This window comes from Aotus nancymaae, unplaced genomic scaffold, assembly GCF_030222135.1.
Source record: "Aotus nancymaae isolate 86718 unplaced genomic scaffold, 86718_ANA_hifiasm-v0.15.2.pri h1tg000021l, whole genome shotgun sequence".
Taxonomy (NCBI): domain Eukaryota; kingdom Metazoa; phylum Chordata; class Mammalia; order Primates; family Aotidae; genus Aotus; species Aotus nancymaae.
Genome location: NW_026988433.1, coordinates 21824256 through 21846436, shown reverse-complemented (window position 1 = coordinate 21846436; position 22181 = coordinate 21824256). Strand labels below are relative to the sequence as shown.

The window sequence follows — 22181 nt, the reverse complement described above, 5'->3', positions numbered from 1 at the left end:
AAGAATACAAAAATTGGCTGGGTGCAGTGGTGCACAGCTGTAATCACAGCTACTTGGGAGGCTGAGGTAGGAGAATCACTGGAACCCAGGAGGAAGAGGTTGCAGTGAGCCAAGATCACACCACTGCACTCCAGCCTGGGCGACAACAGCAAGACTCCATCTCAAAATAAAATAAAATAAATCAAGTCTCTTCTTACGTTGCATCATCCCATCCCCATGAGCACCTTCTCTGCATATGCCAAAACCTCACTGTCAACCACATTTTTGGTGGCTGCCTAATATTCTGCCACAGGGAGGGATCATCATTTACTTAGCCAGTCCCCAGTTGCTGGACACAGTGCCTGTACAGCCTGCTGGTATCAACAGGGATACTATGAACATCGTGCCCTGCACCCCCAGCCCTGACCCTGGGCGTCGGGCCGCCCTGTCCCCTTCCCCGCAGGCGAGCCCAAGACCTCGGCGGCCCCGCTGAGCATCGCCAACGGCACAGGCCCCGCCAGCACCTCGGAGGACGCCATCAAGAGCATCCTGGAGCAGGCGCGCCGTGAGATGCAGGCGCAGCAGCAGGCGCTGCTGGAGATGGAGGCGGCACCCCGGGGCCGCTCGGTGCCTGCCTCACCCCCGGAGCGGCCGTCGCTGGCCACCGCGAGCCAGAACGGGGCCCCGGCCTTGGTGAAGCAGGAGGAGGGCGGCGGGGGCCCCGCGCAGGCACCGCTCCCGGTCCTGTCCCCCGCCGCCTTCGTGCAGAGCATCATCCGCAAGGTCAAGTCCGAGATCGGCGACGCCGGCTACTTTGACCACCACTGGGCCTCGGACCGCGGCCTGCTCAGCCGCCCCTACGCCTCCGTGTCGCCCTCACTGTCCTCCTCCTCCTCCGGCTACTCGGGTCAGCCCAACGGCCGTGCCTGGCCGCGCGGGGATGAGGCCCCTGCACCCCCCGAGGACGAGGCGGCGGCCAGCGCGGAGGACGAGCCGCCCAGGGCGGGCGAGCTCAAGGCCGAGGGCGTGGTGGCCGAGGCGGGCGCGCGGCTGCCCTACTACCCGGCCTACGTGCCGCGCACCCTGAAGCCCACCGTGCCGCCGCTGACCCCCGAGCAATACGAGCTGTACATGTACCGTGAGGTGGACACACTAGAGCTCACCCGCCAGGTCAAGGAGAAGCTGGCCAAGAACGGCATCTGCCAAAGGATCTTCGGTGAGAAGGTGAGCGCAGGGCGCGGCCCCAGTGTCTGAGCTCTGGGAGATGTCAGAGAAGCAGGACGCCCACCCAAGCAGGCCCGAAGGGCCCGGGCCCTCATTCCTGAGTCATGCTGTCCCTGGGCCCCTCAGGAAGGAGTGCCTCCATTCTGCTCCATGGTTAAAACCGGGAAATGCTTCCATCCTGGCCAGTAAACAGCCACTTGCCTCCCCTCCTCCAGGCCCCTCCAGATCACCTGAGCTCCAGCCACTAAAGGGTTAAGTGTCAGGACTTGGTGGCTCACGCCTGTAATCCCAGCACTTTGGGAGGCGGAGGTGGGAGGATCTCTTGAGCCCAGAAGTTTGAGACCAGCCTGGCCAACATGGCGAAATCCTGTCTCTACTAAAAAGACAAAAATTAGCCTGGGATGGCGGCCTGTGCCTGTATAGTCCTGGCTACTTGGGAGGCTGAGGCAGGAGCATCGCTTGAACCCAGGAGGTGGGGGTTGCAGCGAGCCAAGATATTGCTACTGCACTCCAGCCTGGGTGACAGAATGATACTCCGTCTCAAAAAAAAAAAAAAAAAAAAGGCGTTGGGGACCAGCCTGGGCAATGTAGCAATTCCCCCATCTCTACAAAATAAAAATTAGCCAGGTGTGGTGGTGCACAGCTACTCAGGAGGCTGAGGTGGGAGAATTGCTTGAGCCCAGGCGGTCAAATCTGCAGTGAGCCATGATCACGCCACTGCACTCCAGCCTGGGCAAAAGAGCAAGACCTCATCCCAAAATAAATAAAATTTTTTAAAAGGGTTAAGTGAGGCTTGGCCCAGCCAGGGGACCTCAGTGTGTCCTAATTGGTTGGTGCCCCTGCAATGCCAGTTTTACGTGTCACTTCCACTTTTAGCAGGGTAATAGGTAAAGAGTCAGGCAAGCTCAGAGGAGGGAGAAATGGCTTAAGTGGGAGGTCAGGGAAGGCACCCTGGAGGAGGGGGCACTGAAGGATTTTTACATGTAGGGACATCAGGGAGGGTGCTAGAGGGGAGGGGCACAGCAGAGGCACACAGCAGGCACCTATGAGGAGCAAACGAAGGCTGCACGGACTCCAACAGAGGGGAGGGGAGGGGAGGGGAGGGGAGGGGAGGTCGGGCCTGATGGCTCACGCCTGTAATCTCAGCATTGTGGGAGGCCAAGTTAGGTGGATCACTTGAGGTTGGGAGTTCAAGACTAGCCTGGCCAACATGGCAAAATGCTGTCTCTACTGAAAATACAAATATTAGCCAGGCATGGTGGCACACACCTGTGTAAGTCCCAGCTCCTCAGGAGGCTGAGGCAGGAGAATCGTTTGAATCCGGAAGGCAGAGTTTGCAGGGAGCTGAGATCACGCCACTGCACTCCAGCCTGGGCAACAAAGCAAGACTCTGTCTCAAAAAAAAAAAGGAGGGAGGGAGGGCCAGGCCTGCATCCCAGGGGCCCACTGACCTACCTGCCTGCCTCACTCCTCACAGGTGCTGGGCCTGTCACAGGGCAGTGTGAGCGACATGCTGTCCCGGCCAAAGCCCTGGAGCAAACTGACGCAGAAGGGGCGGGAGCCCTTCATCCGCATGCAGCTGTGGCTCTCCGACCAGCTCGGCCAGGCGGTGGGCCAGCAGCCCGGCGCCTCCCAGGGTGAGTATGGCGGGAGCATCCCGGGGGGTTGCTGGCAGCCTTCCCACCTGCACAGTGGCGCGTCTGCCTGGCTTTACTGCCCGAGTCTACCTGGCCCTCTGTCTCCACTGCCCTGGATCTCATCCCGGCCACTGTCATGGCTGCCCTGGAACACGGCAGAGGGTTCCTGGGGTTTCTCTGCTCCCCTTTCTTCCTTCCTCCAACCGGAGGGATGCTTCTAGAAGCTGTGCACCTGATGCACTTGGTCCTGGCTTTAAGCCTCCAGGTGGCTCTGTAGTGCTCAGAGCAGATGGAGAACGTGCTTTGCATGTGGCGTCCCACATCTGGAATTGCTAATTGATCACAGCTCTGTTTCCCAAACACCCAGCATGCAGACTCAGACTCCTTCTTAGCAGAGGGCCTCAGGCAGTGCTACCCAGCTGCCCACGATGGCACGAGCAGGCTGGAACGTGAGCTTTGCCCGGGTGAGGAAATGGAGGCTCAGAGGCATGTCCAAAGTTCCAGAGTCCGAAGTGCTGAGGGGAGCCCCAGCTCCCTGTCACTGTGGGGACCAGGGGATAAGTCTGCCGGGGCCCTGGTGAGGCACCCACCCAGCCCTGAACTGGGATGAGGGCAGAGACCAGGGGAGGCCAGACTCTGAGTCCAAGGTCCTGAGCCCAGTCTTGTCAATAGGACAAAACTGTATCTCAGGTTCACAGAAATGAGCCAGGTCAGCAGGCCCATATCAACAGGAATATGGACTAGAAACATAACGTCAAGTGACAAAAGCCTATGTCCCAGTGCCAGCACTTACTGTAGAAGCTGACACCTGCAGGATGAGCCTGCACACTGGTATAGCTGTATGGCTGCAGACCTATGCACTGAAATGGAAGGAGTCTGAAGCCAGGCACGGGGCTCACGCCTATAATCCCAGCACTTTGGGAGGCTGAGACTGGAGGATCACTTGAAGCCAGGAGTTCAAGATCAGCCTGGGCAACAGAGGGAGACCCCGTCTCTACAAAATATAAAAATAAATTGATCAGTCGTAGTGGCACACGCCTGTGGTCCCAGCTTCTTGGGAGACTGAGGCAGGAGGTCACTTGAGCTATCATCACACCACTGCACTCCAGCTTGGGCAACAGAGTGAGACCCTGTCTCAAAAAAAAGGCCAGGGGGCCGGGCGCGGTGGCTCACGCCTGTAATCCCAGCACTTTGGGAGGCCGAGGCGGGTGGATCAAGAGGTCAAGAGATCTAGACCATCCTGGTCAACATGGTGAAACCCCGTCTCTACTAAAAATACAAAAAATTAGCTGGGCGTGGTGGCGCATGCCTGTAATCCCAGCTACTCGAGAGGCTGAGGCAGAATTGCCTGAACCCAGGAGGCAGAGGTTGCGGTGAGCCGAGATTGCGCCATTGCACTCCAGCCTGGGTAACGAGCGAAACTCCATCTCCAAAAAAAAAAAGGCCAGGGACAGTGGCTCATGCCTGTAATCCCAATACTTTGGGAGGTGAAGGCAGGAGGATCTCTTGAACCCTGGAGTTTGAAATCAGCCTGGGAAACGTGAAACCTCATCTCTACAAGTAAAAAATTAGCCTGGTGTGGTGGCATGTACCTGTAGTCTCAGCTACTGGGAGGCTGAGACCAGAGGATCGCTTAAGCCAGAGAGTTTGAGGCTGCAGTGAGCTATGATTGTGCCACTGCACTCCAGCCTGAGCATATGAGACCATCTCTTAAAAGACTTAATAAAATAAGATGTATAAAGGAAGCAGCACCCCCAGCTGGGAGGGAGGTTGTACTGGGCAGAGAGGGGGCCAAGAAGAGGCAGGGAAGGGGGGCTTTGTCTGCTCTTCTCCTTTCTCATTTCATTTGTTTGTTTTTTGAGATGGAGTTTTGCTCTTGTTGCCCAGGCTGGAGTGCAGTGGCGCAATCTCGGCTCACCACAACCTCTGCCTCCTGGGTTCAAGCGATTCTCCTGCCTCAACCTCCCAAGTAGCTGGGATTACAGGCATGCGCCACCATGCCCGGCTAATTTTGTATTTTTAGTAGAGACAGGGTTTCTCCATGTTGGCCAGGCTGTTCTCAAATTCCTGGCCTCAGGTGATCTGCCTGCCTCAGCCTCCCAAAGTACTGGGATTACAGGCGTGAGCTACCATGCCTGGCCCTTTCCTATTTCTTTAAACAAGAAGGGAGATGGGAAGTGATGTGTGTGAAGTGTCAGCGTTGATTCTAATGACGGGTCGAAGGAAGGGGAGGCCTTATGTATCATTTTCTGTGTATTTCTATAGGTTTGAAATATTTTATAAATACAACGTTTGATTTAAAAACTCCTCTCCATAAGGCGTAATGAGGAGTAAATGTAGCCATGCTAGTGACCGCTGTCACTTACCACACAGAGTACCAAGTGCTTTGTCCTGTAATCCTCATGTCAGTCTCCACTGGAGGGACCGTTTATCATTCCCATTTCACAGATGAGGAAATCCAGGGGCAGAGTATCACAGTAACTTGCCCAGGGCCACCATCCAGTGAGTGGCAGTGCTAGGATGAGCACCCCAGGATGTGGGCCATCAGGCTCCCTGCCCCCAGGGTCCCCAAATGTGCCTACCTGTGAAAAAACTTCCATCTTTTTTTATAGTGTTGTGGTGGGGGAGGGGGTTGTGTTTTGTTTTTTTTTGTGTCGGAGTCTCACTCTGTCACCCAGGTTGGAGTGGTAAGCCACCGTGCCTAGCCTGTAGTATTATGGGGTTTTTTTTGTTTTTGTGTTTTTTGTTTGTTTGTTTGTTTTGAGACGGAGTTTCGCTCTTTTACCCAGGCTGGAGTGCAATGGTGCGATCTCGGCTCACCGCAATCTCCGCCTCCTGGGTTCAGGCAATTCTCCTGCCTCAGCCTCCTGAGTAGCTGGGATTACAGGCACGCGCCACCATGCCCAGCTAATTTTTTGTATTTTTAGTAGAGACGGGGTTTCACCATGTTGACCAGGATGGTCTCGATCGCTTGACCTCTTGATCCACCCGCCTCGGCCTCCCAAAGTGCTGGGATTACAGGCGTGAGAGTATTATGTTTTAACTAACTTTTTTATTGTGGTAAAATTAACATAACAGCTGGGCATGGTGGCTTACACCTGTAATCCCAGCACTTTGGGAGGCCAAGGCAGGCGGATCACTTGAGCCCAGGAGTTTGAGACCAGCCTGGCCAAACATGGTTAAACCCTGTCTCTACTAAAAATAGAAAAATCAGCCAGGCGTGGTGGTATGCATCTGTAATCCCAGCTACTCGGGAGGCTGAGGCAAGAGGATCACTTGAACCCAGGAAGCGGAGGTTGCAGTGAACTGATGGTGCCACTGCACTCTAGCCTGGGCGACAGAGTGAGACTCTGTCAAAGAAAAGGCTGAGCACAGTGGCTCAAGCCTGTAATCCCAACACTTTGAGAGGCCAAGGCGGATGGATCACCTGAGATCAGCAGTTCAAAACCAGCCTGGCCAACACGGTAAAACCCTATCTCTACTAAAAACACAAAAAATTAGCCAGGCGTGGTGGCAGGCGCCTGTAATCCCAGATACTTGGGAGGCTGAGGCAGGAGAATCACTTGAAGCCATAGGTGGAGGTTGCAGTGAGCCGAGATAGCATCATTGCACTCCAGCCTGGGCAACAAGAGCCAAACTCTGTCTCAAAAAAAAAATTAAAATTAAAAAAAAAAGCCGCCGGGCGCGGTGGCTCACGCCTGTAATCCCAGCACTTTGGGAGGCCGAGGCGGGTGGATCACGAGGTCAAGAGATCGAGACCATCCTGGTCAACATGGTGAAACCCCGTCTCTACTAAAAATACAAAAAATTAGCTGGGCATGGTGGCGCGTGCCTGTAATCCCAGCTACTCAGGAGGCTGAGGCAGGAGAATTGCCTGAACCCAGGAGGCGGAGGTTGCGGTGAGCCGAGATTGCGCCATTGCACTCCAGCCTGGGTAACGAGAGTGAAACTCCGTCTCAAAAAAAAAAAAAAAAAAAAAAAGCCGGGCGTGGTGGCTCACGCCTGTAATCCAAGCACTTTGGAGGCTAAGGCGGGCAGATCACCTGAGGTCGGGAGTTCAAGACTAGCCTGACCAACATGGTGAAACCCCATCTTTAAAAAAAAAAAAAAAATTAAAATTAAAAAAAAATTTTTTTAAATCACATAACATAAAATGTACCTTTTAAACCATTTTTGAATACATGCACAATGTGTGTGGCCATCACCTCTGTCTAATTCCAGAATATTCTACCACCCCAAAAAGGAGCCCCATACCAATCAAGCAGTCATTCAGTCATTGCCCATCCTCCTCTCCCCCCAGCTCCTGGGACTCCAGGGACTTCACTTTCGTTCTGTCTGGATTTGCCCCATCTGAATGTCTCATTTAAATGCAATCCTGTACAACTTGGCCTTCTGTGTCTGGCTTCTTTCAGTTCACATGTTTTCCAGGCTCATACAGGCTGTATCAAAATTTCCTTCATTTTTATGGCTAAATGATATCCGTTGTATGGATAAACCCCCTTTTGGCTACTTTGAGTAATGCTCCTATGAAACCTTGTGTACATATTTTTGTCTGAACCCTCATTTCCAGTTCTTTGGACTTATATCTAGTAGTTCAGTTGGCTGGATCATATGGTCTCACATTGTCACCCGGGCTGGAGTGCAGTGGCGCAATCTCGGCTCACTGCAACCTCTGCCTCCCAGGTTCATGCAATTCTCCTGCCTCAGCCTCCTGAGTAGCTGGGATTACTCTGTCACCCAGGCTGGAGTGGTGAGCCACCATGCCTGGCCTGTAGTGTTATGTTTTAACCATACCCGGCTAATTTTTTTATTTGTAGTAGAGATGGTGTTTCACCACTTTGGCCAGGTTAATCTCGAACTCCTGACCTCATGATCCCCCCACTTTGGCTTCCCAAAGCGCTGGGATTACCGGCATGAGCCACCACGCCCAGCCCTCACTGTAGTTTTTATTTGCATTTCCCCAATTCTGATTGTTTTGGTTTTAAATTTTATTGTCATGGAAGGATTTGAGAACAGGTAGGATAGAGGTCAGCAGAGAAGATGGAGAATGGTGTTCCTGGTGGAAGGAATGGCGGGCGCAGGCAGCAGCTAGGAGGCAGGAGCATGCACGGCCTGGGAAGGGATGTGAGTAGAGGTGGGGGACACCTTGTTCCCTGCTCTCCCAGAATAGGAAACCAAGGCCGGGCGAGGTGCCTCATGCCTGTAGTCCCAGCACTTTGGGAGGCCAAGGCAGGCACATCACTTGAGGTCAGGAGTTCAAGACCAGCCTGACCAACGTGGTGAAACCCCTTCTCTATAAAAATACAAAAATTAGCCAGGCATGGTGGCAGATGTCTGTAGTCCCAGCTGCTCAGGAGGCTGAGGTGGGAGGATAGTTTGAGCCTCGGAGATCAAGGCTGCAGTGAGCTAGAGTGAGTACACTCCAGTCTGGACAACAGAGCAAGACCCTGTCTCAAAACCAATAATAATAAACAGGGAATCAGGCCTGGAGGTGGCACCTGTAGCTGCTGGCCCTAAGGAGCAAGTGGTGATGGCAGATCTACCCTCAGCCTCTGCTTGTTCATAAGCCACTAGGCCTGGAAGCAAAAGGGTGTATCCATTGCCCACAAGGTCCCACACAGTCTGGCTGTGGGGCTGGGTGTCAGAACCTGTCCCAGCCCCCCGGGTATGCCCTGGCCACTGGGGTGGGCAGGGACCAGCACTGGAGCCCTGACCACACCCATTGCTGAAGGTGAGCCAGATGCCATGAGAGGGTTATAAAGCATGCTCTTACTGCCACGCCCTCTGCCAGTCACAGCCCGGGGTGTAACCAGCCAGCCTCATGAGCGGGGCCCACAGTGGCAGCGTCAGTATTCCAGACCCTTCCATCTGAGGCTTCTCAAAATTCCAGAATTCTCAAGCAGTCAAGGAAGCCCTGTGCCAATACACAGTTCCTCTCTTCCCTCCGCCTTTCTTTCCTGGCCTCTGTCTCTGTCCTCCAATTTCTTTCTTTCTCTCTTTCTTTCTTTCTTTTTTTGAGACAGAGTCTTGCTCTGTCGCCCAGGCTAGAGTGCAATGGCACAATCTCGGCTCACTGCAACCTCTGGCTCCTGAGTTCAAGCAGATCTCCTGCCTCAGGCTCTCAAGTAGCTGGGATTACAGGCATCCAGCTAATTTTTTGTATTTTTAGTAGAGAAGGGTTTCACCGTGTTGGCCAGACTGGTCTTGAACTCCTGACCTCAGGTGATCTACCTGCCTTGGCCTCCCAAAGTGCTGGAATTACAGGTGTCAGCCAAGGCACCCAATCACCTCCACTGTCCTCTTTCTGTCTTATTTTTTTTTTTTTTTTTTTTTGGTTCACTTCTACCTTCTCTCTCCTCTCTCTCTCTCTCTCTCTCTCGGCCTCTCTCCACCTCTCTTACCATCGCTCTCCCACTCTGTTTGCTCTGTCTCTCCTTCCATCTCTCTCACTGTCTCTCTCTATATCTCCAGGAGAGAGAGGTTTCCCAGGACCTGCAACTTTCTGTAGTAAAATCAGGAAAGTCCCAGGCAGACTGGAACAGGTTGGTCACTCTGCTCTCTCCCCTGTCCCCAGCTGCCCACAGCCCTGTCTAGCGCCACCTAGGCAGGAAGACCCACCTCTCCCTGTCACCGCCTCCCTCTCCAGACAACCCGACTGCTCACATGTGACCCCAGCCCTGTCATTAGCACACTCCTCCTGATAGAGATGATTTCTGAGATTTCCCATCACTTTGTCAAAAGTGGTTCTCAAAGTCAGAGGAGCTGGAAAGGCGGGGTTCTGCCTGAGGGACTGGGGCTGGGGGTGGCTGTTCTTTCCTGCCAGTCATTTGGGTCTATCTCCATGTCATCCCGTTTGCTTTGCTTCGCTTCCTGGCGCTCTAGGTTGGGACGTGGGTGCAGACAGTTTTCCAAGAGGCAGATGCCTTCAAAGACCCTCAGTTTGTTTGTTTTTGTTTGTTTTTTGAGGTGGAGTCTCACTCTGTTACCTAGGCTGGAGTGCAATGGCGTGATCTCGGCTCACCGCAACCTCTGCCTCCCAGGTTCAAGCAATTCTCCTGCCTCAGCCTCCAGAGTAGCTGGGACTACAGGCACGTGCCAACATGCCAGGACAATTTTTTTGTATTTTTAGTAGAGATGGGTTTCACCATGTTGGCCAGGCTGGCCTTGAACTCCTGACCTCAGGTGATCCGCCCCCCTTGGCCTCCCAAAGTGCTGGGATTGCAGGTGTGAGCCACTGCGCCCGGCCCCCTGTCTCTATTTAAAAAAAAAAAAACTTAAAAAGAGAAAGATCATAGGTATAAAGCACATAATACTACCCTGGGCATGTAGTAAGTGCTCAATAAAAGGAATTTATTAGCGTCATCATCGTCATCAGTAAGGAAGAGATCTGGGCCGGGCGCGGTGGCTCACGCCTGTAATCCCAGCACTTTGGGAGGCCGAGGCAGGTGGATCATGAGGTCAAGAGATCGAGACCATCCTGGTCATGGTGAAACCCTGTCTCTACTAAAAATACAAAAAATTAGCTGGGCATGGTGGCACGTGCCTGTAATCCCAGCCTGTAGTCCCGAGTAGCTGGGACTACAGGCATGAGCCACCACACCCAGCTAATTTTTGTATTTTCTAGTAGAGACGGGGTTTCACCATGTTGGCCAGGATGGTCTCGATCTCTTGACCTCGTGATCCGCCCACCTCAGCCTCCCAAAGTGCTGGGATTACAGGCGTGAGCCACTGCGCCTGACTGATGTCAGGAATTCAAGACCAGCCTGGCCAATATGGTGAAACCCCATCTCTATTAAAAATACAAAAGCTGGGTGTGGTGGCCCATGTTTGTAATCCCAGCTACTGGGGAGGCTAAGGCAGGGGACTCACTTGAACCCAGGAGGGAGAGGTTGCAGTGAGCCAAGTTCGCACCACTGCACTCCAGCCTGGGTGACAGAGTGAGTGAGACTCCATCTAAAAAAAAAGAAAAATGAAAAATGTAGTTTAAACGTCTACCTTTTTTTTTTTTTTGAAATGGAGTCTTGCTCTTTTGCCCAGGTTGGAGTATAGTGGTGTGATCTCAGCTCACTGCAACCTCTGTCTCCTGGCTTCAAGCAATTCTCCTGCTCAGCTGGGATTACAGACATGTGCCACCACGCCCAGCTAAGTTTTGTATTTTTTAGTAGAGACGTGGTTTTACCATTTGGCCAGGCTGGTCTCTAACTCCTGACCTTAGGTGATCTGCCTGCCTCAAACTCCCAAAGTGCTGAGATTATGGGGTGAGCCACTGTGCCCAGCCGCCCCCTGGCTTTTTAAATGTGGCGTTGCACTGAGTACATTTCACTACAGTTTCTTTCCCAGCCGCAGCCTGGCTTTTTAAATGTGGCGTTGCACTGAGTACATTTCACTACAGTTTCTTTCCCAGCCGCAGCCTGGCTTTTTAAATGTGGCGTTGCACTGAGTACATTTCACTACAGTTTCTTTCCCAGCCGCAGCCTGGCTTTTTAAATGTGGCGTTGCACTGAGGACATTTCACTACAGTTTCTTTCATTGCCTCAGAGCAGCCCACTGCAGGGAGCCCCATATTTTATTCAGCCAGTCTCCTGTGGTTGAACTTGTAGATCACTGCTGACGGCTTTAGTTGTTGCTGTTTATCTGACTTTTCATTTTAAGGTAACATCTAATTTAAGGAAGAATTGAAACAGTAGGACAGCAAACTCCCTGCACTGTACCCAGATTGAACTGTTACTAATTTGCCACAATCGTGCTCTTTCTGCCATTTGAGAAATTCGTTGACATCTTGTCCCTTTTGCCCTAAATGCTTCAGCAAGTGCTTTTCAAGAATGAGAAATCTTACAGTGGTAAAATACTGGTCTGTGTTTACCTACTATCTAGATTCAGTCTTCTTCAGTTGTCCCAGTAATGTCCTTTATATGTTATATAAATTTTTAGATAAAATATATAACTTGGCCAGGTGCTGTGTGTGGCTCTCACCTGCAATTCCAGCATTTTAGGAGGCCAAGGCAAGTGGATCACGAGATCAGGAGTTTGAGACCAGCCTGACCAACATGATGAAACCGCGTCTCTACTGAAAATACTAAGATTAGCTGAGTGTGGTGGCGCGTGCCTGTAGTCCCAGCTACTTGGGAGGCTGAGGCAGGAGAATCACTTGAACCCAGGAGGCAGACGTTGCAGTGAACCAAGATTACACCATTGGACTCCAGCCTGGGTGACAGAGCAAGACTCTGTCTCAAAAAATAAATATGTATAAAAATTAGCCGGATGTGGTGACATGCACCTGTAATCCCAGCTACTTGGGAGGCTGAGGCACAAGAATCTCTTGAACCCAAGAGCTGGAGGTTGCAGTGAGCTGAGATCACACCACTGCACTCCAGCCTACATGACAGAGCAAGACTCTGTCTCAATAAAAGAAAAAGAGCCGGGCATGGTGACACACACCTGTAGTCCCAGCTACTTGAGAGACTGAGGTGGGAGGATCACTTGAGCCTAGGAGGTTGAGGTTGCAGTGAGTTCTGATCAAACCACTGCACTCCAGCCTGGGCGACCAGGTCTCAAAACAAATAAATTAATTAATTAAAATAAGTAAACTTATTTTCCCTGTCCAGGATGAGATTCAGGATCACTGGTGTTTAGTTTTCATGTTTTGATTTGGACTGTTGCCCTTTCTGAAGAGTAGAGGCTATTATCTCATAGATGGTCTGAGTTTGGGTTGCCCGATGCTCCCTCGTAATCAGATTCAGGCTGTGTACTTGGGGCTGGGGATATCACAGAAGTGATGCCATGTCCTTCTCAGGGCATCCTCTCAGGAGACCCACGTTGCTGACTTCTGTGATTGGTGATAGTAACTTGGATCATTGGTTAAGATGGTGTCCACCAGCACCTGTAATCCCAACTACTCGGGAGGCTGAGGCAGGAGAATTGCTTGAACCTGGGAGGCAGAGGTTGCAGTGGGCTGAGATTGCATCACTGAGCTCCACCCTGGGTGACAGAGAGAGAGTCTAACCAGGTCTCTCTACTGTAAAGTGGCTACTTTTTTTTTTTAGAGATGGGGTTTCACCATGTTGGTCAGGCTGGTCTTGAACTCCCGACCTCAGGTGATCCGCCCACCTTGGCCTCCAAAGTGCTTGGATTACAGGCGTGAGCCACCGTGCCCGGCCAAGTGGCTATTTTTCCCTTTGCAATTACTAAGCATCGTGTAGGGAGATACTTGGAGACTTTGTAAATATCCTAGTCCTCATCAAACTTTCATCCACTGGTTTTAGCATCCAGGAGGTCCCTACCTGAGCAATTATTACTACAGTGGTTGCAAAATGAGTCGTTAGCAACTCTTGGCTGTAAGAAGCAAGGCTGCTGAAACTGGATGTGTCTGTGCCAGATTATGGTAACCGCGTTCTCTTTCTCTGTGGCCCACAGCCAGTCCCACAGAACCAAGGTCCTCACCATCCCCACCCCCCAGCCCTACAGAGCCTGAGAAGAGCTCCCAGGAACCACTGAGCCTGTCCCTGGAGAGCAGCAAGGAGAACCAGCAGCCAGAGGGCCGCTCCAGCTCCTCGCTGAGCGGGAAGATGTACTCAGGCGGCCAGGCCCCAGGGGGCATCCAGGAGATCGTGGCCATGTCCCCCGAGCTGGACACCTACTCCATCACCAAGAGGGTGAAGGAGGTCCTCACAGACAACAATCTAGGTACGGAGCCGGTGGGAATCAGAGAGGCTACCTCCCACCTGGGTTGCCTCCTACTTACCTTGAAAAAGTGTCTGGAGTGGGACCCAGTGACTCATACCTGTAATTCCAGTACTTTGGGAGGCCAGAAAGGGAGGACCGCTTGAGAGCAGGAGTTTGAGGCCAGCCTGGGCAACATAGCAAGATACCATCTCTAAAAAAGCTTTTTAAAATTAGCTGCAAACTCCATGCATACAAACTTCACATATGTTGGTACACACCTGTGGTCCTAGTAACTCAGGAGCCTGAGGCAGGAGGATGGTGTGAGCCCAGGAGTTCAAGTCTGCAGTGAGCTGTGATCATGCCACTGCACTCCAGCCTGGACAACAGAGCAAGACCTTGTCTCTAAAAAAAAATAATAATAATAATTAATGGCTGGGCATAGTGGCTCACACCTGTAGTCCCAGCACTTTGGGAGGCCTAGGCGGGTGGATCACCTGAGGTCAGGAGTTTGAGACCAGCCTGGACAACAGGGTGAAACCCTGTACCAAAAATACGTCTGTACTAAAAATACAAAAAAATTAACAGGGCACAGTGTGGCACACCTGTAGTCCCAGCTACTTGGGAGGCTGAGGCGGGTGAATCGCTTGAACCTGGGAGGCAGAGGTCGTAGTGAGCTGAGATCACACCACTGCACTCCAGCCTGGGCAGCAGATCAAGACCCCATCTCAAAAAAAGTCAATCAGTCAATAAAATTAAAAATAGGCCAGGCACAGTGGCTCACCCCTGTAATCCTAACACTTTGGAAGGCTAAGGCAAGCAAATCACCTGAGGTCAGGAGTTCAAGACCAGCCTGGCCAACATGGTGAAACTAAAAATATCAAAATTAGCCAGTGCATGGTGTCACACACTTGTAATCCCAGCTACTCGGGAGGCTGAGGCAGGAGTATCGTTTGAACCCAAGAGGTAGAGATTACAGTGAGCCGAGATCTCACCACTGCACTCCAGCCTGGGCAACAGAGTGAGACTCTGTCTCCAACAAAATAAAAAATAAAATAAAAATAAAAAAGCTCCTAAAATTAGCTGTAAACTCTATGCATACAAACTTCACACATGGTGGTGAATGCCTGTAGTCCTCAGGAAGCTGAGGCAGGAGGATTGCCTGAGCCCAGGAGTTCAAGGCTGTAGTGAGCAATGATCATACCACTGCACTCCAGCCTGGGCAACAGAGTGAGACCTTGTCTCTAAAAAATGAAGTTAAAAAAAAAAAAAAAAAGACAAAAGTGCCCACGGTGAGATCCCAGGGCACTGGAGCCAGCCCCAGGGCATCCAGGACCCTGTGTGAGGCATCTGCTCTGACCTGAGTCTGGGATGGGACAAAGGGAGGTGAATGCAGGTCGGAGAGGGCCTGGAATTCTCAGCCCACGGCTTTAAAAACTTCCTTCCAGGAAGACGTGAACTCCAATCACTGCAGAACTCCAGCTCAGTCCTCACCCAGTGCCGAGGTCCTTGCCCGCTTGGAGTACAGGGGAGAAATCTCTTCTAGGACTCCTTCCCTTTTTGGGACACAAAATCCTCTGAGTCTTAGATCCAGGTGATGCCCCCCTCCCAGAGGGATGCACGCAAACCTCAAAATTTTCACTACAAATTTTATGATAAAAGTAAGACATATTCATTGTTTTAAAATATACCAGGCCAGGCATGGTGGCTCACACCTGTAATCCCAGCACTTTAGGAGGCCGAGGTGGGCAACTCACGAGGTCAGGAGCTTGAGACCAGCCTGGCCAACATGGTGAAACCCCTACTAAAAATACAAAAAATTAGCTGGGCATAGTGGCAAGCACCTGTAATCCCAGCTACTCAGGAGGCTGAATCAGGAGAATGGCCTGAACCTGGGAGGCAGAGGTTGCAGTGACCCGAGATTGCACCACTGTACTCCAGCCCAGGCGACACAGTGAGACTCCATCTCAAAAAAAAAACAAAAAAATACACACACACACACACACACACACACACACACACACACACAGTACAGGGAAAAAAATAAGAAGTTACTAAAAAAAAAAAAAAAAATCCCTCCCCACTGGCCTCTCAGTCACACTCAAGAGTTGTTGTTTTTATGTGTATTTTTTAAAGATGGAGTCTCACTCTGTCTCCCAGGCCCCAGGCTGGAGTGCAGTGGCGAGAGCTCGGCTCACTGCAACCACCGCTCCCAGATTCAAGTGATTCTCCTGTCTCAGCCACCCTAATAGCTAGCATTATAGTTGTGTGCCACCATTCCTAGATAATTTTTGTATTTTTAGTAGAGACAGGCTTTCACCATGCTGGCCAGGCTGGTCTCAAGCTCTTGACCTCAAGTGGATCCTCCTGCCTCAGCCTCCCAAAGTGCAAGGATTACAGGTGTGATCACTTAATTTCCTCTCCTTTTTTTCCATATAGATGAAATGATACACATATTGTCTTGCAACTTGCTTTTGAAAAATGAACACTAGGCTGGGTGAGGTAGCTAACACCTGTAATCCCAGCACTTTGGGAGGCTGAGCTGGGAGGATTGCTAAAGGTCATGAGTTCCAGAGCAGCCTGAACAACATGGCGAAATCTCATCTCTACAAAAAATACAAAAATTAGCTGGACATGGTGTGCATGCCTATAGTCCCAGCCACTCAGGGGATGAGGCAGGAGGATGGCCTGAGCCCAGGAGACAGAGGTTTTGAGGAGCCAAGATTACACTACTTCAGTCCAGCCCGGGGAACAGAGCCAAACCTTGTCCCCCAAAAATAAAATATAAAAATGCAAAAATTAGCTGGGTGTGGTGGCTCAGTCCTGAGCAGCCAGCTACTTGGGAGGCTGAGGTGGGAGGATCACCTGAACCCGGGAGGCAGAGGTATAATGAGCTGAGATCACACCACTGCACTCCAGCCTGGGTGATAGAGTGAGACCCTGTGTCAAAAAAAGAAAAAAGAAAAATGAACACTATTTTGTGGCCACCCTTCCAAGTTAGAATAATTCTATCACCCGCATTCTTTTTCACCATTACAAAGTGTTTCAGGCCATGGATGCACCACATTTTTTACCCAACTGATGGGCATTTTGGCTTTTTCCACTTTCCTGCTGCCTCTAAAAATCAGGCTGTGTGCATCTGTGTGACCCTGGGCAAGTGCAGCTATCCCAGGCAGTGGAACTGCTGGCTCCGAAGCTGTGCACATTTAAAACTGGAATGGAATCTGACAAATTATCCTCCAGCACAGTGATACAAATTTGTATGCATGATGTTGGCAGACAATTTCAGGGATCTCCTAGGAGTAAAGAACCTCTTAAGTTAAAAAAAAGCACTTTTGGGCCGGGCACTTGGCTCAGACCTGTAATCACAGCACTTTGGGAGGCCAAGGTAGATGGATCACCTGAGGTCAGGAGTTCAAAACCAGCCTGGCCAACATGGGAAACCCCATCTCTACGAAAAATACAAAAATTAGCCAGGCGTGGTGGCATGTGCCTGTAATCCCAACTACTCGGGAGGCTGAAGCAGGAGAATTGCTTGAACCTGGAAGGCGGAAGCTGCAGTGAGCCAAGATCATGCTGCTTCCAGCCTGGGTGACAAGTGAGACTCCGTCTGAAAAAAAAAAAAAAGCACTGTTGTTGGTTGCTGCCTCATCCTGCCCCCCAAATCTGTTTTACAGACAGACCCCCTTCAGCTTCCTCTCCGGCGCGGGTCTTCCGCCGTCTCTCGCCCTCCCTTCTGAGTTAGTGGAGTTAGCCTTGAGGTTCTGCCCTGTGTCTCTGACCTGTTCCTTGTCTCTCCTGGGAGCAGGCTTCTCTGCCCAGCCTGGGGTAACAGGTTGCCCCCCTCTCCTATCCCCAGGGCAGCGGCTGTTCGGGGAAAGCATCCTGGGTCTGACACAAGGCTCTGTGTCCGACCTGCTGTCCCGGCCCAAACCCTGGCACAAGCTGAGCCTGAAGGGGCGGGAGCCCTTTGTCCGCATGCAGCTGTGGCTCAATGACCCCCATAACGTGGAGAAGCTGAGGGACATGAAGAAGCTGGAGAAGAAAGGTAAGACTTGGGCAGGGGATGGACCCCAGCACTGGGTCTCAGATTTTCCCTAAAACCATATCTAGTTGTAACCCAGATAAATCCAGGGCCCCCATGGCCCAGTTTCAGCCTGGTAGGGGATTACATGAAATAGCAACCTTGAAAAAAAATGTAACAATGTCATTGAAAGCAGTGAAAATATATACAGCCAGTCGCAGTGTGCTGGGGCGTGGGTAGTCCCGGCTGCTTGGGAGGCTAAGGCAGAAGGATGGTTCAAGGCTGCAGTGTGCTATGATCAAAGCTGTGAATAGCCACTGTGCTCCAGCTTGAGCACTGCAGTAAGACCCCATCTCCAGTTTTTTTAAATTTGTAAATGTTTACTACTTCTCCCATGAAAACCCAATACTCTGCCAGGTGTGGTGGCTCACGCCTGTAATCCCAGCACTTTGGGAGGCCAAGGCGGGCAGATCACCTGAGGTGGGGAGTTTGAGACCAGCCTGGCCAATATGGTGAAACCCTGTCTCTACTAAAAATATAAAAATTAGCCAGGCATGGTGGCACATGCCTGTAACCCCAGCTACTCAGGAGGCTGAAGCAGGAGAATTGCTTGAACCCAGGAGGCAGAGGTTGCAGTGAGCCGAGATCACACCACTACACTCCAACCTGGGCGACAAAGCAAGACTCTGTCTCAAAAAAAAAAAAAATTAAAAAGAAAAAGAAAAGGAAATCTAACACCCCATCTCTCTTGGTGTCCTTTACACCTCCATAGCTACCCCAAAGTCTGTGGCCAGCCCCCACTGCCTATTTCCCAAAACTCTGTACCTCCCTTCCTCCTCTGCCTCAGCTCCCTATTTTGCAGATCAGCGTTTGGCCCATTACCCAGACTCTACACAACAAAGGACAGGACCAGCAAACAGGAACCCTCTCTTGTAGGGTTGGGCAAGGAGATTGCAAGTTCTCACATTGTCTGACATTATATCCTGATAAGATAAGCGCCAAACCACCCTGAGAGCAGGATCTCCTCTGATCTCAGGGTCAGGCCTGGCTAGTATTTGGATGGAAGATAAACTTCCACTGAGCCCAGTCTCATGCTGTGCATAAAGGATTCCTCTATATTTCCAAAGCCTCAAAGTCCATCGGAAGATAAGATAGGAGCAGTTGAAGTTGCCATCCAGGGCATGAGGGCTGGTCATGTGATGACCCAGGGACACCCAGGCTGTGGGGAGCACCTAGGGCAGGGCTAGGGCTGGCCCATCATCATCAGATAATGCTACAGTTGAGAACTTGACCCTCTACCTACTTGCTGTGTGACCTCCAGCTAGTTACTTCCCCTCTCTGTGCTTCCTTCTTCTGAAAATAAGAGAGCTGGCTGGGTGCAGTGGCTCACACCTGTAATCCCAGCACTTTGGGAAGCTGATGCTGACGGATCACTTGAGGCCAGGAGTTCGAGAGCAGCCTGGTCAACATGGTGAAACCCTATCTGTACTAAAAATAGAAAAATTAGCTGGGCATGGTGATACATGCCTATAATCCCAGCTACCTGGGAGGCTGAGGCAGGAGAATCGCTTGAACCCGGGAGGCAGAGGTTGCAGTGAGCCGAGAGGATGGCACCACTGCACTCCAGCCTGGGTGACAGAGTGAGACTCTGCTTTAAAAAAAAAGAGCATGTTCAGAGCCACAAAGCATTACTGTGAGGATTAAGTTAGACCCTCATACCTTACTTCTTTCATTCTGAAGTGGGCTTTTTTCTCCCCAACATCTTCATGATTTGGGGTCAAGAAGCACCATGCAGTCAATGGGTCATTTAAATTAGTGTCCCCACCTACTGTCCACCAAAGGCTGTTTAGAAATTCAGGGACGGGACGTTGGAAGGCCAAGGTGGGAGGATCACTTGAGGCCAAGAGTTCAAGACCAGCCTGGGCAACAGAGTGAGACCCTCCCTCGACAAAACAATTTTTTAAATGAGCCAGGATGGTGGTGTGCACCCGTAGTCCCACCTACTCAGGAGGCTGAGGCAGGAGGATCACTTGAGCCCAGGAGTTCAAGGTTGCAGTGACTTGTGATTGTGCCACTGCACTCCAGCCTAGGTGACAGAGAGACCCCATCTCTACAAAAGATTTAAAAATTAGCCAGGGATGGTGGTTCATACCTGTAATCCTAGCTACTGGGGAGGCTGAAGCAGGAGGATTGCCAGAGCCTAGTTGGTTGAGGCTACAGTGAGCTGACTGTGCCCCTGTACTCAAGCCTGGGTGAGAGAGCGAGACCCTGTCTCTAAAAAACCAGAGAGAATGCCATAGAGCACCCTGTTTCAAGTGCTTCCTATGTGCAAGGAACGCTCCTAGGTCTTCGCTCATGCCAGGGCTCCCAGGCTGGTGAGGTCAGGCTAGTATCTTGTGGCCTGGGTGTGGGTGTTGGGAGATGCAGAAGGAGAGTGAGGAGGGAGAAAGGCTGGGGGGGCAGGCCCCTAAGTTTAGGGCATGACGGGCTCCAAGTGGGGCTGACTGATGGACTCCCACCACGCGACTCCTGCTAGCTGAGAGCTGATGGGGTGGGGACACCACCTCTCAGCCTTCTGTCTCTCCCTGGCCCTAGCCTACCTGAAACGCCGCTATGGCCTCATCAGCACCGGCTCGGACAGCGAGTCCCCAGCCACCCGCTCCGAGTGCCCCAGCCCCTGCCTGCAGCCCCAGGACCTGAGCCTCCTGCAGATCAAGAAGCCCCGGGTGGTGCTGGCACCCGAGGAGAAGGAGGCGCTGCGGAAGGCCTATCAGCTGGAACCCTACCCCTCGCAGCAGACCATCGAGCTCCTCTCCTTCCAGCTCAACCTCAAGACCAATACCGTCATCAACTGGTTCCACAACTACAGGTGGGACTGCGGGAGCGTGCCCTTGGGGCGGGCAGCAGAGCCCCGGTGGAACCCATTCCCCATCCCAGGGCCTGGAGGGAGACCCGCACGGCCTCTGGGAGATGGGAGACCCCATCACATGGGCACTTAGATACAGGTCACAGGGCCGGGTGCAGTGGTTCATGCCTGTAATCCCAGCACTTTGGGAGGCCAAGATGGGAGGATTGCTTGAGCCCAGGAGTTCAAGACCAGCCCTGACAACATAGGGAGACCTCGGCTCTACAAAAATATACAAAAATTAGTTAGGTATGGTGGCATATACCTGTAGTCCCAACTACTTAGGAGGCTGAAGTGAGAGGGTCACTTAGGCCCCGGAGGCAGAGGCTGCAGTGAATCACCATCACACCACTACACTCCAGCTTGGGTGACAGAGCAAGATCCTGTCTCAAAAAACGAAAAAAAGGAGGCCAAGGCAGGCAGATCACCTGAGGTCAGGAGTTTGAAACCAGCCTGGCCAACATGGTGAAACTCTGTCTCTATTAAAAGTACAAAAATTAGCCAGGCATGGTGGTGCACACCTGTAATTCCAGCTACCCAGGAGGCTGAAGTAGGAAAATCACTTGAACCCAGGAGGCGGAGGTTGCAGTGAGCCAAGATCATGCCACTGCACTCCAGCCTGGGCGAGAGTGAGCCTCCATCTCAAAAAAAAAAAAAATTTTAAACACAGGCAAACATGGAAGAAATCCCAGCTCCGTCACTTTCAGCTGTGGCACCATCTTCACATCCCTGTGCCTCAGTCTTCTAACCTGTAAAATGGGGAGGACAGTAGCAGGATCTACTCCATAGAATTGCACAGAGGATTTGATAGACTAACATAGTTACATAAAATACCTAGCATGTAGGCCGGGCACGTTGGCTCCCGCCTGTAATCCCAGCACTTTGGGAGGCTGAGGCGGGTGGATCACCTGAAGTCAGCAGTTTGAGATCAGCCTGGGAAACATGATGAAACCCCATCTCTACTAAAAATACAAAAATTAGCCAGGCATGGTAGTATATGCCTGTAGCCCCAACTACTTGAGGGGCTGAGGCGGGAGAATCACTTCAACCTGGGAGGTGGTGGTTGCAGTGAGCTGAGATCGCGCCAGTGTACTCCAGCCTGGGCAACAGAGTGAGGCTGTCTCAAAAAAACAAAAAAATACCCAGCACATAGTATGTGGTACCTATTGATGTGATTATTATCATTATTTTTTTTATATATATTCTTTTTTTTATTATTATTGCATTTTGGGTTTTGGATTATTATCATTATTTTTTTTATTACTTCACCCTGTTGGCCTTGCATCTGACTCAAAGAAGGGACAGGGAAGGGTATTTAGGGGTACAGGCCTGAGGAACCCTGACTATTGAGCCTCAGGCTGGATTCCTGATTTGGGGCTCCCAGCCCCTCCCACCCCTGAAATAAAAAAAAAACCCTGCTATCCTCTTCAGGCTCCACCACCTCAGGGAATAGGTGATTCCTATTTCAATGGCTGCTTCTTTCCATAGCTCTTCCCACTCTTGACTCCCTGGACTTGCAAGTCATTGGCCTGCAGAGGTTGTGCTTCATAGTTTAGTCTCAGGGGTAGCTCTGAGGGGACCCCTATAAAAAACGTTTGACAGGGGGATTTCAGGGACCATCGCTGAGAAACACCCCACCCCTGCCCCTGCCAAGCTTCCTAAATAGGAAAAGTCTCTGGTGCCCACATGGTACTGGAGAAGAAAATCCACTCATCCATTCCAGGGGGAGAGAATGTCTCTTGATCCCCAAGGG

The 22181-nt window shown here is 51.5% G+C and overlaps 1 protein-coding gene across 2 annotated transcripts in view; it reads left to right on the top strand.

Moving 5' to 3' along the window:
* Window positions 1–22181, top strand: part of CUX2 (cut like homeobox 2) — a 315719-nt gene that overhangs the window by 286824 nt on the left and 6714 nt on the right. For both annotated transcript variants that reach the window (XM_064379840.1, XM_064379841.1), the window contains exons 17-21: window positions 443–1203; window positions 2681–2840; window positions 13254–13523; window positions 17359–17547; window positions 20119–20392. In XM_064379840.1, coding sequence (XP_064235910.1) covers window positions 443–1203; window positions 2681–2840; window positions 13254–13523; window positions 17359–17547; window positions 20119–20392 — 1654 coding nt within the window. The remainder of the gene's footprint in view (window positions 1–442; window positions 1204–2680; window positions 2841–13253; window positions 13524–17358; window positions 17548–20118; window positions 20393–22181) is intronic.